The 15,899-nt window shown below is 41.9% G+C and overlaps 1 protein-coding gene across 5 annotated transcripts; it reads right to left on the reverse strand.

Moving 5' to 3' along the window:
* Nucleotides 1-833: 833 nt before the first annotated feature.
* LOC142097285 (sulfotransferase 1C1-like) lies at nt 834-14,436 on the reverse strand. Of its 5 annotated transcripts, XM_075178987.1 has the most exons (9): nt 14,297-14,436; nt 14,053-14,170; nt 13,134-13,303; nt 9,602-9,727; nt 5,741-5,838; nt 2,242-2,368; nt 1,563-1,657; nt 1,296-1,476; nt 834-1,205 (listed from the first exon to the last, which is right to left on the reverse strand). In XM_075178987.1, exons 3-9 carry the CDS (start codon nt 13,300-13,302, stop codon nt 1,093-1,095), a joined length of 909 nt encoding a protein of 302 aa, XP_075035088.1. In that variant the 5' UTR covers nt 13,303; nt 14,053-14,170; nt 14,297-14,436; the 3' UTR covers nt 834-1,092. The 5 variants fall into 5 exon arrangements, with proteins under 5 accessions (XP_075035088.1, XP_075035085.1, XP_075035086.1 ...); XM_075178984.1 differs by lacking the exon at nt 14,053-14,170; XM_075178985.1 differs by lacking the exon at nt 14,053-14,170 and having other exon boundaries at nt 13,134-13,320.
* Between the last annotated feature and the right edge of the window lie 1,463 nt (nt 14,437-15,899).

A 15,899-nucleotide genomic window follows, 5' to 3' on the forward strand; every position in this document is an offset into this window, starting at 1 on the left:
TTTTATTAAATAGCGGAGGACAAAGTTTTTCATAAGACTTGGCTAAGGAAACATTCAGAGAGTTAATATAGTCTAGCTTCCATTGGAAGTTAAGGTTAAGCTTTAGAATTCTTTCTCATATGGTCTGGGAAGTGGAGAAGAAAGACTCTGACTTGTGGTTATTAGCTATTGAGGGAGCCAAAGTCAGACAATTCTATGAACAGTTTAGAGAGAGAGGTAAGCTGTATAGTGAGAGTCAATAGGTCTTGTCTGCAAAAAGGTTGTAAAAATTGTATTCAGAAAATATTTGGATCAAGACTAATTTTTGATGCCAAGTTCTCAATGGCAAGGTCAAATATCAGGGAGGTGAGATGGCAACCTTGTCTAGTTCTGATGACGAGATTGAAAGATATACTGCAATTATTGAATACAGCTGTGGAGGGATTATGATAGTGGGCCTTGAAAGCTTTAAAAAAATTGCCTTTAAATCCAAATTCTAGTAAGGTGTATAATATAAAAGGTGAGGAGCACCTTTCCCAAGACCTTCTCAGCATCGATGGCAAGAGCTAAAAGTGGAATTTTACATGCATTGATATGATGGATAATGTCAATTGTTCATCTTGAGCTAAGTAAGACAACGAGAATCCATCTCTTCCCAAAGCCTTCAGAGGTTTTTGTGACCTGTATATTATTAAATTCTCCCTTAATATTAATAATATTTTGGTAGATTCTCAGGGATTGAGTTTGAAGGAGAATTCTAGTGAGAGGACTTTGGCCAATATGTTCTCTATTAGGTGTTTTTTTACCTTTTTCGGTGAGAAACATGACTAATAATTTAAGACATGTGCATCTCCTGACTTTCATTGTTCTTATATATGTTCTGATATTATAGTTTGGCACAAACATCTGTAGCCAAACTGAAGTGATCGGTGTGTTCAAACGCCTCAATGAGCTACTGGATCCAACATAGGCACAGACCACTGCACTTCCGGATTAATTTATTTATTACTGGTGCTCCACCATACCTGATCAAATCCAATAGAGGAACCTAAGCCCACACATGGTACAACTGTTGGCTAGCTGGTGAAACTGTGTGGGCAACCAGCTTTAGTCTCATAACTGGGTGCGGAAGCTAAGTCCACTACCCTCCATTCTCTTCTTGTATTCCTCATCAAACACAATATTCTGGGCCACCAAGAAATGATTCTTCCAATCTCCAACTTTCCCTGAAACAAGAATTCACAAACATGAAATAAACAATTACTACTATATTGACTGTAAATGGTCATTGCCTTATAGAAACAGCAACATTATACCTTTCCTTATGAAGGGCGAGATGGACTGATCAAATAGAGTTGCTGGTAGGAAACTGTAGTTGGTCATCGGGTTTTCCTTCATTGCCTGGAATGATGTGTGATGATGAATCTTCTCAAGAACCTCATCTGACAGATCCTTTCCGAGGAACTTCAATAGTTTTCTGTACTCACGCTTTGGGTCCTGTCAACAAGTGAGTTTCAGTAATCTTAGGAACACCTGAACTAACTTTATACATATGTACTCCATGCCACATTAATCTTTCTCACCTCGATCAAATCCTCATAGAACATGTAGAGAATTTGATGTTTATTTTTTGCTTTCCACCAGCCGATGACATGGTCAAACCAACTTCCCCACGGCACTGAAAGGAATACATTATTTATAACAATTGTAAGCCACCGATGGCAGATTCGGCTATTTATTTTAAGAATAGTCCCACTAGTCTGTGTTTTAGCACACAGGGTTATGCTTCATCCCAGAGTTCTGGAGAAGTAATTATTTTGATTCTTTGGGACCTATTATAGGTTTAAAGGAGAATCAAAGGATTTTTGATCAACCATGTGCTATTAAAGTGGATGTATTAACAGTATTATTAGATGTAGGCTTCTATAACGTTGAGCTCTGTCTTATGTGAAAGAACTGAGTTCTTCATCCAGGTGGGCTGCTAGAAAGCTAGGCAGTAAGATCCTTTTTATCCCCCAATTACAAGCTGATTCTGCCATTGCTGTAGAAGATCTTAGAGAAGTCAAGACTTTATACTTCTTGATAACATTGCTAAGGTGCCTGAGGACAATGAAGTCCCTTTTGATTTGGAAAGGAGAGCTTCACAATTTACTGGTAACTATGGGCCTTTTGTAGAGTTGGAATTATTTTAAGCTTACAAAGTAGGAGAAAATACTGTAGTTAACTTAGTCATTACAAGTTGTATTTGTCCCTTAGGCTCACCATCTCCAGCCAAAAACTTTGAGAAGTATTCATCCCAGGTCCCAGGTTCTGTCAGGAACTTATTCATCCTCTGGAAGTAAAAGAATGAAACCATGCAATCCTTGGCATTCCTAGCGACATATACAACCTGCCAGAGAGAGGAGAAATACATATAAACATAGTACATCTACTTCACATGTGAAATATCCACCCGGTCTTCTAACCCCAACACTTCTACCTTCCCTTCACTTCTCTAATATCCACCAGGTCTTATATCCCCAGACACTTCCATCTTCCTCTCACTTCTCTAATATCTACCCAGTCTTCTAACCCCCAACAGTTCCACCTTCCCCTCACTTCTCTAATATCCACCAGGTCTTCTATCCCCGGACACTTCCACCTTCCTCTCACTTCTCTAATATCCACCAGGTCTTCTATCCCCAGACACTTCCACCTTCCTCTTACTTCTCTAATATCCACCAGGGGGTAAATGTATTAATCTCCGGGTTCTTCAACACCCGCGAGTTCGGCGTCTTCTGCATTTAGATTTAAAGTGGCGCTGCCTTGTAAAGGGAAGTTTCCCTTTACAAGGCAGCGCTGCTTTAAATTTAAACGCTGAAGACGCCGAACTCACGGGTGTTGAAGTGTCAGGCACGGATTTGAGAGGAACACTAACCAGTATTAGCACTACTGAGCAGATAGGTGCAGAGTCTAACGTACCCCTGGTTTTCACCAGGGACCCCCGCATGGAGGTATGGGCTTCGCTGCACAGGGTACGCAGGTCGCGGTCCTATCAGACAGTTACTGGTGTAGTGAAGAGGAGTCAGACGGTCCGGGTCAAGCCAATCGGTATACGAGGTACAGAAGGAGAATCCAAAAGCAATGTCAAAACAGGCCAAGGTCGCAGGAACACGATGGGTCACACAGAATAGAGAAGGGTCAGCTAGCCGGGTCACAACAGGAATGCAGAGACTAGAGAATGGTAGTAGAAGCCGGGTCCAAACACGAGGCACAAGCACAGTGGAAGCTAGAGGCAGGAACCTGTTACTCTGGCACCCTAATGGCGCCAGAGCCAGGTTTAAATAGAGGCAGAAAACAGCTGATAGGCTCCGTGGAATAGGCACAGGAAGTGCCAGGGAAAGCGTCCCGTTGCCTAGCAACGGAACGAGCTACTGCGCAGGCGCCCGACAGGGTTGGGAGGCGCGGCTATGCGGTTGCCCGGCAACTGTCCGGGCAGAGCGGTTGTGACAGGCGTCCTTCTCCGCCGAGAGGGAGTATGACGGAGACGGCGCCTGACATGAAGAACCCGGAGATTAATACATTTACCCCCAAGTCTTCTAACACCCAACACTTTCACCTTCCCCTCACTTCTCTAATATTCACCCAGTCTTCTAACCCCCGACACTTCCAGCTTCACCTCACTTCTCTAATATCCACCAGGTCTTCTATCACTGGACACTTCCAGCTTCCTCTCACTTCTCTAATATCCATCCAGTCTTCTAACCCCCAACACTTTAATCTTCCCCTCAGTTCTCTAATATCCACCCAGTCTGCTAACCCCCGACGCTTCCACCATCACCTCACTTCTCTGCCCACCTGTACCTTATCCCCTTCTTCCCTCACAATCTATGACTTTGACACCTAGTTTAAAACAAAATTGACACCATAATGATACTTAGTTGTGACACAATTTCACCTTTTTAAATAATTTTCTAACTGTTGAGGAATATAGATGGTACAAATATAATTTTAATAAAGAGATTAATAAATATATATTTTTTAAAATTTTATGATTGATATTGGACTCAAGAATGCCCTGATTCAGAACTTTTCTCTTTCTTATCCCATCTATTGGCATTCAGAATAATAGATGCTGTCACTTGTTTTACTCATAAATTGTCCATAACCAGACGAATTATGAGGGATGGATCTTCTTAAGCTACTGAAAACCACCAAATACCTATATGAGTTCTACTGAAGTTTCTCTGACAATCTGTAAACAAATAATAAATAGCTGATAAATTATTTTACCTATCTGACAAAGTGAACATTTACTTGTTCTTGGATATTGTACAAGGCTTTGAGGAATTCTCTATAAATGTTTCTATCAAATGGTGTATTATTATTATTATTATTATTATTATTATTATTATTGGAATTTTTTTATAAGACAGCACAGTGCTCTGCAGTGCTGGACAGTGGAGAAAACAGGACATAAAACGGACATGCAAGGTAGACAAAATAAATGCAGACCTAAAAACAAGGGTAGGGAGGACCCTGCTTACTAGAGAGCTTCTATTCTAATTGGAAGAGGGCACAGGTGAGATTAGAGGAGCAATTGCGGCTTAGTGTGGAGATTTGGACATGGGCTGTGAGACTAGTACAGGCAGGAGTAAGGTAGGTGTGAGTGTACCAGTGTGTAGTTCCACAAAACAAAATGGCGTTTGTTTGTATTTTTAACTATATAATTGCCGTTATTACCCTAAACCCACCGACCAAGGGTGTAGGAAGAGCCCTAATGCTTTCAGCACTGGACTGGGTGTCCCTAGAGGGGGGGCCCACTCATTTTTTCGGCAGACCCCACTGCCTAGGGAATCCACCCCAGCACTGAACAGCCTGGGGTAGGTTGTCATTATGGCAGGGGGACCTCTGCCCATGCAATAGTGCCACCCAGCCCAGGTTGGTTTGCCTAGTGCTGGTTAAGTGAAAAACAGGGGGGACTCCACGCAAATTTTTTCCCCGATTTTCACGTAACCAACAGTAGTCTGGCAGCACTAGGGTTAATAGTTGTCAGGTTGGGGGGGGGGGGGGGGGATGGGCACGCTTTTTTAAAAAAAAACTTTCATCTATTTTTACACATTTGACAGCTGCCTAGATTAGCAAACAGTCGGGAGTTTGATCTCTATCGATTGTGAAATAGCGATTTTGGCAGAAACACAACTCTGGCGATTTTACATGAAATCTCAGGTTCATACATCTGCGAGTTTCATCTCTACCGAGAAGATCGGACCTTGATACATTTACTCCTTAGTGTGTTTCTGAAGTATAGGAACTAATTTCAGTTACTGTCAATGAGAAATGTGTTTATAGTTATAATTCATGAATAAAATAAAAATGTACAACTACCAATGAAAGGATACTGTTTATTAAGCTAAAGTATCTGATGATATATTACAAACACATACTTTATATTTTGGTCAGTTGAATTAGTTTTTAACATTTTTAATCCGTTTATTTTCCCTTATCACTTATGACACAAATTCAACTTTTTAAATATTTTGATAGCTGTCGGAGAATATCGATGGTTCCAATATAATATATAATACAACAGAACTTGGCACAGTTGGGACTATGTTATTTCATTCTGTTGAAACAATTTTGCTACACTTTGCTAAACCCATCATGTTGCAGAGGAGATTATCGTTTTTTTAGCTACAAGAAAAATGTATAACATTGTTTGCATCTTAAATATTAGAGGAATTTGGGACACCATATTTTTTCCTCACCGTCTCTCACTCACCTTCACGTTCTTGTCCCAGAAAGATGGCGGCAGCAGCTGTATCGGCAAATGAGTTTTTAGGAGACGAGGAGACTCCATAGCGTTGGCGTTATCCACTCCTTAAATATATGGAAGGACTAAGACATTAATCCCAAAATTCACATCCATTTGCTTCATTTTCTGTGTTAGCAAACTTTTCATTTCTTAACTCTGGCAAATGGGGTCAGATATCTCTGGGTAGGAGGACGGGGGCTGTACCCACAAGCTGCATGATGTCATTTATTAAGAGCCAGGTGTCTGAATTGTCAGATGTGCACAATATGGTCATTACATCAGGTGCCTATCCCCGTCTGCTGCATAATCCTGCTCCAGCGGCCGAGGTAACGGACAACAGGAACTACAGGTCTGATGTAAGGGAGGGCGACATTTTTATTTTTGTCCAAAAGTAACCAGATGGAGCAGCGCTGGGATCTCTGTCCAGCAATCAGAGGCTATAAATACAATCCTTTAATGCAGGCCTGTCCAACCTGCGGCCCTCCAGATGTTGTGAAACTACAAGTCCCAGCATGCCCTTCCAGCTATCAGCAGGTTGTCTACTGGCAAAGCATGCTGGGGCTTGTAGTTTCACAACACCTGGAGGGCCGCAGGTTGGACAGGCCTGCTGTAATGATTGTATAGATGTAGAGCAGTGATGGACAACCTAATAAAACTTTGGGAACTACATGGTGTGGGCTCTAACCTTCAGAAGGGCCGCACATTACCGTTACTCTCAGTAATAAGATAAATCAATACATTCAATCCAAGAAAGAGACACCTATCTGTAATAACACATCAGCAGGTATGTTATACAAGTGTTCCATTATATAACAAACACATCTGACAATAAAGCAGGAAGGAGCTGGAGGCCCGGAGGGCCGGCGGTGAAGGCTCAGAGGGCCGGCGGTGTAGGCTTGGAGGGCTGCCTGTGGAGGATCGGAGGGCCGCCAATGGAGGCTCAGAGGGCTGCAGGTGGAAGATCGGAGGGCCGCAGGTGGAGGCTCGGAGGGCCGCCTGTTGCCCATCACTTATCTAGAGACAATTATTGTTATGTATAAAATTATTTTATAAAAATGTTTTTTTTCACTAACATCACACAAATCCTCTATTGCTTTACACTGGTGTTCATGTCATGATTTAACAAAACACACTGGGCCTTAATGCAGAACATATATTGTAAGGTCACATTATTATGCTGGGACTCCTATTAGATTACAGAATAATCTACATTACATCTAATAGGCCTCAATGAAGACTAACGTTACAGGAGACATTTAATAAGCAGTGGTCTTGTATGTGGTTTGGAAACTGCCAGGGCCGCCGAGAGGGGGGGGGAGCGGGTACATTTTACCCGGGCCCGGCCATGCCAGGGGGCCCGGGCCGGGCCCTCTCCGCTAATTAAATTTTTTTTTTTTTTTTTTATAATTTTCTTTTTTGCGATTTTTATTTATTTTTATTTTTTTTCCCGCGGGGGGGGGGGGGGGGGGTTATTCGTTGGTGGGGGGAGCTGGAAGAAAAAAAGAAAAAGAAAAAAAACGATACTCACGTGATCGCGCGGCGCCGTGTCCCTCCTCTCCTCTTCTCCATTCACACTGACTGCCGGGCGTGACGTCATCAAGTCACGCCTGTCAGTCAGTGAGGAGCGCCGCAGCCAGCATGAAGAAAGAAGACAGAAGAGGAGATAGAAGAAAAGAAATGGAAGAAGTTGACAGAAGAGAAGAAAAGAAAGGAAAGAAGTTGACAAAAGGTAAGTAAAGAAACGGAGAGGCAAGGGGAGGAAAACAGAGATGGACAGTACTATAAAGAAAGGGGAGAGAAAAACAGAGGAGGGAAAAAAAGCAGAGAGCCACAGAGGAATTAAAAAAAAAGTGGGAAAGAGGAACAGAGGAGAAAAAAAAGGAGAGAGGAACAGAGGAGAAAAAAAAGTGGGAAAGAGGAACAGAGGAGGAAAAAAAAGTGGGAGAGAGGAACAAAGGAGGAAAAAAAGTGGGAAAGAGGAACAGAGGAGGGAAAAAAAGTGGGAGAGAGGAACAGATGAGAAAAAAAGTAGGAAAGAGGAAGAGTGGAGGAAAAAATAGTGGGAAAGAGGAACAGAGGAGAAAAAAAAGTGGGAAAGAGGAACAGATGAGGAAAAAAAGTGGGAAAGAGGAACAGAGGAGAAAAAAAAGGAGAGAGGAACAGAGGAGAAAAAAAAGTAGGAAAGAGGAAGAGTGGAGGAAAAAATAGTGGGAAAGAGGAACAGAGGAGAAAAAAAAGTGGGAAAGAGGAACAGATGAGGAAAAAAAGTGGGAAAGAGGAACAGAGGAGAAAAAAAAGGAGAGAGGAACAGAGGAGAAAAAAATGTGGGAAAGAGGAACAGTGGAGGAAAAAAAGGAGAGAGGAACAGATGAGAAAAAAAAGTAGGAAAGAGGAAGAGTGGAGGAAAAAATAGTGGGAAAGAGGAACAGAGGAGGAAAAAAAGTGGGAAAGAGGAACAGTGGAGGAAAAAAAGGAGAGAGGAACAGAGGAGAAAAAAAGTTTTGGGGGCTATTGAATGTTGGGGTGAGTTTAGGGAGAATGAGGTCTATTTATTAAATGTGACTGAATTATTTAATGGCAGTGATGGTTGCAAGAAATAGGTACTGCTGGGGCTGTTTGCAGGAAGTTTATTTATTAAATGTGAATAGTATTATTTTAATGTTGGGGCTGGAGGAAGGCCTAATTATTAATTGTGGGTGCTATTGATTTAACGCCGGGGCTGGCTGTAATTTTCTAAATGTAGCCATTTTTTTTTCAAAATAGGTCCTTCAACATTCCTGGATCCGGACAAGCCACAACTAAAGAAACCAGCAGCCACAGGTGGAGAAAGTGAGAAGAACAGGTAGGAGAGAGCAGCACAGTGTGTGAAATGTTGTGATTCTAGTAGGGACAATACCAATTTTTGGTGAATGTTGTGCCCAATGTAAGGTGTAGGCCAAGACTGAACTGTTTGTGTACACACTGCATTGTTTGTATACTACACTGTGGTGGTAGATGTCCTGAAAGTCAGGAGTGCTTGAACATATGTGACGCTCCGGCGAATTGAGAGCCTAGTGGTTTTTATGTTAGCCACGCCCCAATGGCACGTTTGCCACGCCCCCAAATGCATGACCACACCTCCCAAAATTTTTGCACCGCCGTTTGGCTAGCCACGCCCCTGAATGTATGATCATACACCTAAATTGCGGCGCAAAAAAATTTTGGGGCTTACTTGAATATGAGGGGGGCCCCATGAATTTGTTGTACCCGGGCCCTGAATTCTTCTTGGCAGCCCTGGAAACTGCCACACATGGGAAGAGGTTTACAGACCCAAAATGTAACACGTGTGTCAGAATAGGCTGAGAACTATGCGCCTATGGTAGGTGTCGGCGTGTGCCTGTACTCTGTGCCCTCACCTGTGGTACAGTGCGGGTCTGTGACTGTTATATATCTAAGCCTCTGTGTGTATGTGCTTATTGCTGCTTCCTATTGGACAGTTGATAAGTGGCTCATCCCATATAAGGTATTGATACGCTGTGTGACATCCAGTTGGTGATGTAAGAACAGTACACCGACCAATGGGCTATTCTCACGTTTGGGGGATAAATAATTCTGCAGTTGTGATTTCACCTTCAGATGCCTTTGATTTGTTGACTTGTACATATTCCCTGGTAACTTCTACTGTACATTTATACAATGTATTTCTATCACCAGAGATATTTCATGTTGTTGCCCTGCAATACAAAATTAAGTTATCTGGACACGGAAAACAACTTTAATTGCCCCAGACAGTCACATAAGCAGTTGCTGAGCTGTATATAATATATGTAGAATACATATATCTGTTACCTGATTTCATGGGCTTTGGATATAAGTCTATAAACGGCACCTTGACAATGCAGGGGGCTCGCATGCTCTTCTCCACATCCCCCTCTAGAAGCATCAGGTCCATGATCTCAGACATCCACGTGGTACCTGTAAGAAGCACCAGATGACCTCAGCTGCAGCCTGAACTTTTCCACCCTGCTTTTTTTTAACAAAGCTTTATGAACCTTCATGTGTCCTTCGTACAACATTCAGGGGTAGCATGGTCGCACAGTGGTTAACATTGCTGCCTTACAGTGTTGAGATCATGAATCACCGACCAGGGCCCTATCTGTGTGGAGTTTGTATGCTCTCCCCGTGTTTGTCTGAATTTTGTCTTTCTAGTGAATTGGTCTGATCCTTAATTGTGCAGAATAGACTTCTCTGGAAATAGCGGGGGGAATGGTGATACAGTAGGTACAGTAGATATGACCATTCCCTCCTCTTTTTTCCATAAATAAATGCTTATTATACTTCTGACTACATAGTGTTGTTTTTTGATAATACTATACTTGTGCATATTAAGATAACCTAAGAAAAGAAAAGTAAGTAAAAAGAATCTGAGTTCACAGTAAAGCCATCCAGCATATAACGTGTATAAGTATATTATTATTACAGTGATTATATATTTTAGTGGCTCAACTTTTACCATTTTATTGTGTGTGCTGCCTCAGTTTTTATGATGGCAATTTGCATATACTCCAGAATGTCATGAAGAGTGATCAGATGAATTGCAATTAATTAAGTCCTTTTCTGCCATGACAATGAACTTTAGCCCAAAAACAACATTTCCACTGCATTTCAGCCCTGCACAAAAGGACCAGCTGACATCAGGTCAGTGATTCTTTCATTAGCACAGGTGAGAGTGTTGATGAGGACAAGGCTGGAGATCACTCTGTTATGCTGATTGAGTTAGAATAACAGACTGGAAACTTTAAAAGGTGGGTGGTGCTTGAAATCATTGTTCTTTCTCTGTTAACCAAGGAAACATGTGCAGTCATCATTGCTTTGCACAAAAAGGGTTTCACAGCAAGGATATTGCTGATAGTAAGATTGCACATAAATCAACCATTTATGGGCTCATCAAAAATTTCAAGGAGTTCAATAGTTGTGAAGAAGGCTTCAGGGCACCCAAGAACATCCAGCAAGCGCCAGGACCATCTCCTAAAGTTGATTCAGCTGCGGGATCTGGGCATAACCAGTGCAGACCTTGCCCAGGAATGGCAGCAGGCAGATGTGAGTGCATCTGCACGCACAGTGAGGTGAAGACTTTTGGAGGTTGGTCTGGTGTTAATAAGGGCAGCAATGAAGCCACTTCTCTCCAAGAAAAACATCAGGGACAGACTGATATTCTGCAAAAGGTACAGGGATTGGACTGCTGAGGACTGGGGTAATGTCATTTTCTCTGATGAATCCCCTTTCAGATTGTTTGGGGCACCTGGAAAAACGATTGTCTGGAGAAGGAAAGGTGACCTCTACCATCAGTCCTGTGTCATGCCAACAGTAAAGCATCCTGAGACCATTCATGTGTGGGGTTGCTTCTCAGCCAAGGGATTGGACTCACTCACAATTTTGCCTAAGAACAGAACCATGAAGAAAGAATGGTACCAAAGCATCCTCCAAAACAGTTTGGTGGCGAACAATGCCTTTTCCAGCATGATGGAGCACCTTGCCATAAGGCAAAAGTGATAACTAAGTGTCTTGGGATCAAAACATCGAAATTTTGGGTTCATAACCAGGGAACTACTCAGACCTTAATCCCATTGAGAACTTATGGTCAATCCTCAAGAGGTGACTGGACAAACAAAAACCCACAAATTCTGACAAACTCCAAGCATTGATTAGGTAAGAATGGGCGACCATCAGTCAGTATGTGTCAGAAGTTGATTGACAGCATGTCAGGGCGAATTGCAGAGGTCTTCAAAAAGAAGGGTCAACACTGCAAATATTGCCTCTTTGTATAAACTTAAATATAAATATAATTGTCAATAAAAGCCTTTGATACCGATGAAATGCTTGTAATGTCTCCCAGCACTACATTATTAAATGTCATTATCATCACAACCATCATATTGTTAGTATATAGGAGCACTTTAACTCTGTCTCCCTCGTTCCTATGGTTACCTTTTCTCCGGTGGTCTAGGAGGAAGTGGGGCAGGACTCCAATGTCCTATTAGTTCTACTGCGCATGTGCAAGACCCTCAAACCGCCCCTACTTCCATTACAGACCTATACGGAGCAAGTCGCAGACCAGAGAGAGCTGCGTGCCCGAAGTATAATATCAGTCCCAAACTTATTTAGAAAGTGAGCAGAGGCTCCTTGCTCATAAAAGGAGTCTAGCCCACACAATAACTAAGTACTGCATAGATGTGCAAAATATATAGAGTGCCTGCAGCATATGTATAGATGTATGTAAGGCAAACCATCCCCTGCTACATATACAAGTGTGAACTGCATTCAACTGTTATTGCCAACTGTGAGTACCTACATATATCTACTGTTATTCAAGTTCAATAAACAGCAGCTCAAAAGTTCAAACGCGTTGTGGCTTAACATCCACATTAACACCGCTGACATCAGAAAGTATAACCAACACATATTTCATAAAATAGTCCTACTTATCATGTACCCCAAGCACTACCACCTTTAACTAGGTGGGATAGGAGTGGAGATATAAGCAACATGGAGGTTTTTGCTAATGTTAATAAATCATTTATAAAAAATATAAAGTAAAATTAAACCTGATTTAGTAATATGCTGTATCACCTTATAGCAGACTGACCACAATCCCTTTCCCATCTGTAATAAGACCCCAGCTTTTATTGTGTAATTTTAGAAGGATTAGCAACGCCAATAATTATATAGAGAATTTCTTTTGTGCTCGCTCACGATTACATCTTGTATTACTGCCGTGAACTCCAGGTGAGCAGGTTTTGTAATGTGTGATATTAAGCTCTCAGCTTATCATATTGTGTCCCATTCCTGTGGTCAAAGTTTAACCTTTTGTTCATGGTCATCCAAATCAAACACTGCTGCTAAAAGCTATTGCTTGTCACGGGATCATGTTTTATTAAAGAGGAACTCCTGCCTCAGCATGTTGTAGTGTACACATAGATTTATTTATATTCTTTACCTTTGGATTCGAAAACAGATGCGTTCGGGTCTGCGCATCGGATTAGACTGTATCTAAAGAACAGTTCTCTTGATGCAAAGGCTACGAGGCAAAACAAGTTTGCCTGCAGGTAGAGTTCTCCTTAAATTTCACAGTGGTTGGCACCAAGTTCACAAGTGCACGCTTATGTAAAAAGGTAAAAAGGGGAGGGGGGCTTATTTTTCTGGCACACTAGGGGGGTAAATGTATGAACCTCCGATTTCTGCAAGTGGCGACTATGCAGTGAGGAAATTTAAAGTGCAGATGGCATGTAAAGGCAAACTTGCCTTTACAAGCCATCGCAGAAATCGGAGATTCATACATTTGCCCCTAGGTGTTAATGCCACCTATATTGGAGTCACTTACCAGCTTTAGGAAATGTGGCAATAAGGATGTCGTCTTCACGTGCCTGAAAGTTATGTATTTGGTCCCAGATTTCACAGGTGCTTTCTGGAAGTAGGATCCCCTCCACCTGCCCCATTTTCCTTTCAAAGTCCTTCATAGACTCGAATATTTTTTTAATTTCCTTGTCCATTCTGGAATAAAATATTGTCTAGTGAGCAAAAAGAAAAACAGTACTGGCCTTATTGTCATGTTATGATATAACTGATATTCAAAACGCAATTTTATATTATTAGGACCACTTTAATAGTAGTCACAATACTGACTTCAATTGCGGGATAGACCCGGGATGCAGCTTGATGCAAATATTGGTTTATCATCATCATCATCATCATCAATTGTCATAATCATCAATCATCATTATTAATCATCATCTTCATCAACATCTGTCATCATCAATCATCATCATCATCAATCAATCATGACCATCATCACCCCACAAAACTCCATAGTGCCGCACAGTGGATTTAATCAGAGATAGATTTAAGCTTTGGGGGCCCTGGTCACTTAAGATAGGGGGGCCACCTTGGTCTAAAATTAAGAGCATAGTGCCATCATTTAGGAAGTGTTACTTAATTACTAACATTAGTACCCCATTGATGATCGTAAAAAAATAACTACTACCTTGATGGTCATCATAATGAATAATAGTGCCCCCTTGATGATTATAAGGAATAATAGTGCCCCTGGATGATTGTAATGAATAATAATGCCTCCCAGATGATATACTTACATTAGGACTTCTCTCTTCTCTCCGCACAGTGCGCAGAGACTCCCGGCTACCTTAATCATTGAAGCTGTGACATAATAACGCTGTGATGTATAAGGGAGCCAGGAGCCTCTGCATACAACTCACAGTCCTCTCTCCCAGTCTTGTACTTGCCCAAGGTCTCTGTTCTCTGACCAGCTCCCAATTCTCCCTCCCACCAGGATCTTGTGCTCTGTGCTCCTCTTATCTCCTACAAGCTCCTTGTTCTCTGTTCGGCTCCAGCTGTTCTATCCTACAAGTAAGTACCGTGCAAAATAACTAATGCAGCAGGTGAACAGTAACAACTACTTGCAGAATACACATACATAATGTTTACTTACCTCATACTTTCAGATATTATTATATAATGTTCACTTACCTGAATGAGAATAGTGGTCCTCTACTATGGGTCACAGTTTTCTTTCTTTCCCTTGAATTTTGTAAATGTTGTTACTGTGCTGTAACTTCCTATCTTCTCTCTCTCTCCCCTGAATTTTCCTATAAGCAGAGATCATTTGTAACATCTCTGATTTCCTCCTATTTCTAATATCACTGCTCCTCCCCCTTCTCTACAGGCCCCGCCCCCATAACTTGCGCACTCACCCCTTTCACGTTAAAGCTGATGGGGGTCAGATGGAAGAGTCTAGAGTCCCATCCACATCCTGCTTACAACATGTTGGCACAGATCGGCTCAGTGTCCTGGCACAAACCCGTTCTTCAAACGTCTATCACAATTTGTATTATTTTATTTCTTTGTTGACAGAACTCTTGGCTGTTGAGTGGAAGTTTCGTAAAAGTAAAGAGTGCTGTAAATGTGTGCTACAAAGTGCAACAGTGATAGTAAAGGTGGGTGCACACTACAGAAAATTTATTATCGTGCAGATCACATAATTCACAACCATTTGGTCAGATATTGCATTAGTGTGTACCCCCCACGATCATGTTTTATCATACCAAAACACATTGTATCTGTTAATTTGGTTTTCTAAACTTCCTAAAAATCAGGATCATCGATGGAACGATGGAATGATGTAGGGTAAATGTAGGAGTGTGTACAGTACACACTCACAACCAGCATAGTCAGATCTCTCTTAGAGTGTGCAAAGTCACAATCTTTTCAGCAGATGGTTATGAGAGATTAAGAACGTAGATCTGAATGTAAATTGTATAGGTATGTACACACCAATCGGCATTCTTTCAGTCTTTGGTAAAATCGTTACAGAAATCGCATCTGCAGCAATTCACAATAGTGTGTACTAGAGATGCTCAGGCTCGGTTCCCTGAGAACTGAACACACCCGAACTTAGCAGATTCGAGTACCGAGCCGAGCCGGCTCTATATTTTTCCGCGCCCTCTGCATTGAAAATGCGGCAAAAAGTCATTGTTACATCGTCGGATCTCGTGAGTGTTGGATTCTATATGTACCGCCCTCCATGGTGATCCAGCACCATTTCACAGAGGGACACTGAAGGGGTAGCACAGTTCTTGGCAGTCTGTAAAGCAGTTGGGCAGCGTCATAGGTAGCATAGAAAGAGGAGGGGTAGCAGTGTTCTTCAAAGTCTCCAGTGACATTCAGGAGAGCTCCATTGCTCCATTGCTAATTGCCATTGCTGAAATAGAATTAATAGGTCTGGCAGGCTTGGTCTTCTAAATCTGCAGTCACATAATGTACTGTGTTATATAGGTAACACACAAAGAGGAGAGCTCCATTGCTCCATTGCTAATTGTCATTGCTGAAATAGAAATACTAGGGCTGGCAGGCTTGGTGTAAATCTGCAGTCACATTGTACTTTGTTATATAGGTTACATACAAAGAGGAGAGCTCTATTGCTCCATTGCTAATTGTCATTGCTGAAATTCAAATTCTAGGGCTGGCAGGCTTGGTGAAACTCTGCAGTCACATTGTACTGTGTTATATAGGTTACACATAAAAAGGAGAGCTCCATTGCTAATTGTCAGGGGCTGGCAGACTTCAGCCCAGG

Source organism: Mixophyes fleayi, chromosome 7, assembly GCF_038048845.1.
Source record: "Mixophyes fleayi isolate aMixFle1 chromosome 7, aMixFle1.hap1, whole genome shotgun sequence".
Classification (NCBI taxonomy): domain Eukaryota; kingdom Metazoa; phylum Chordata; class Amphibia; order Anura; family Limnodynastidae; genus Mixophyes; species Mixophyes fleayi.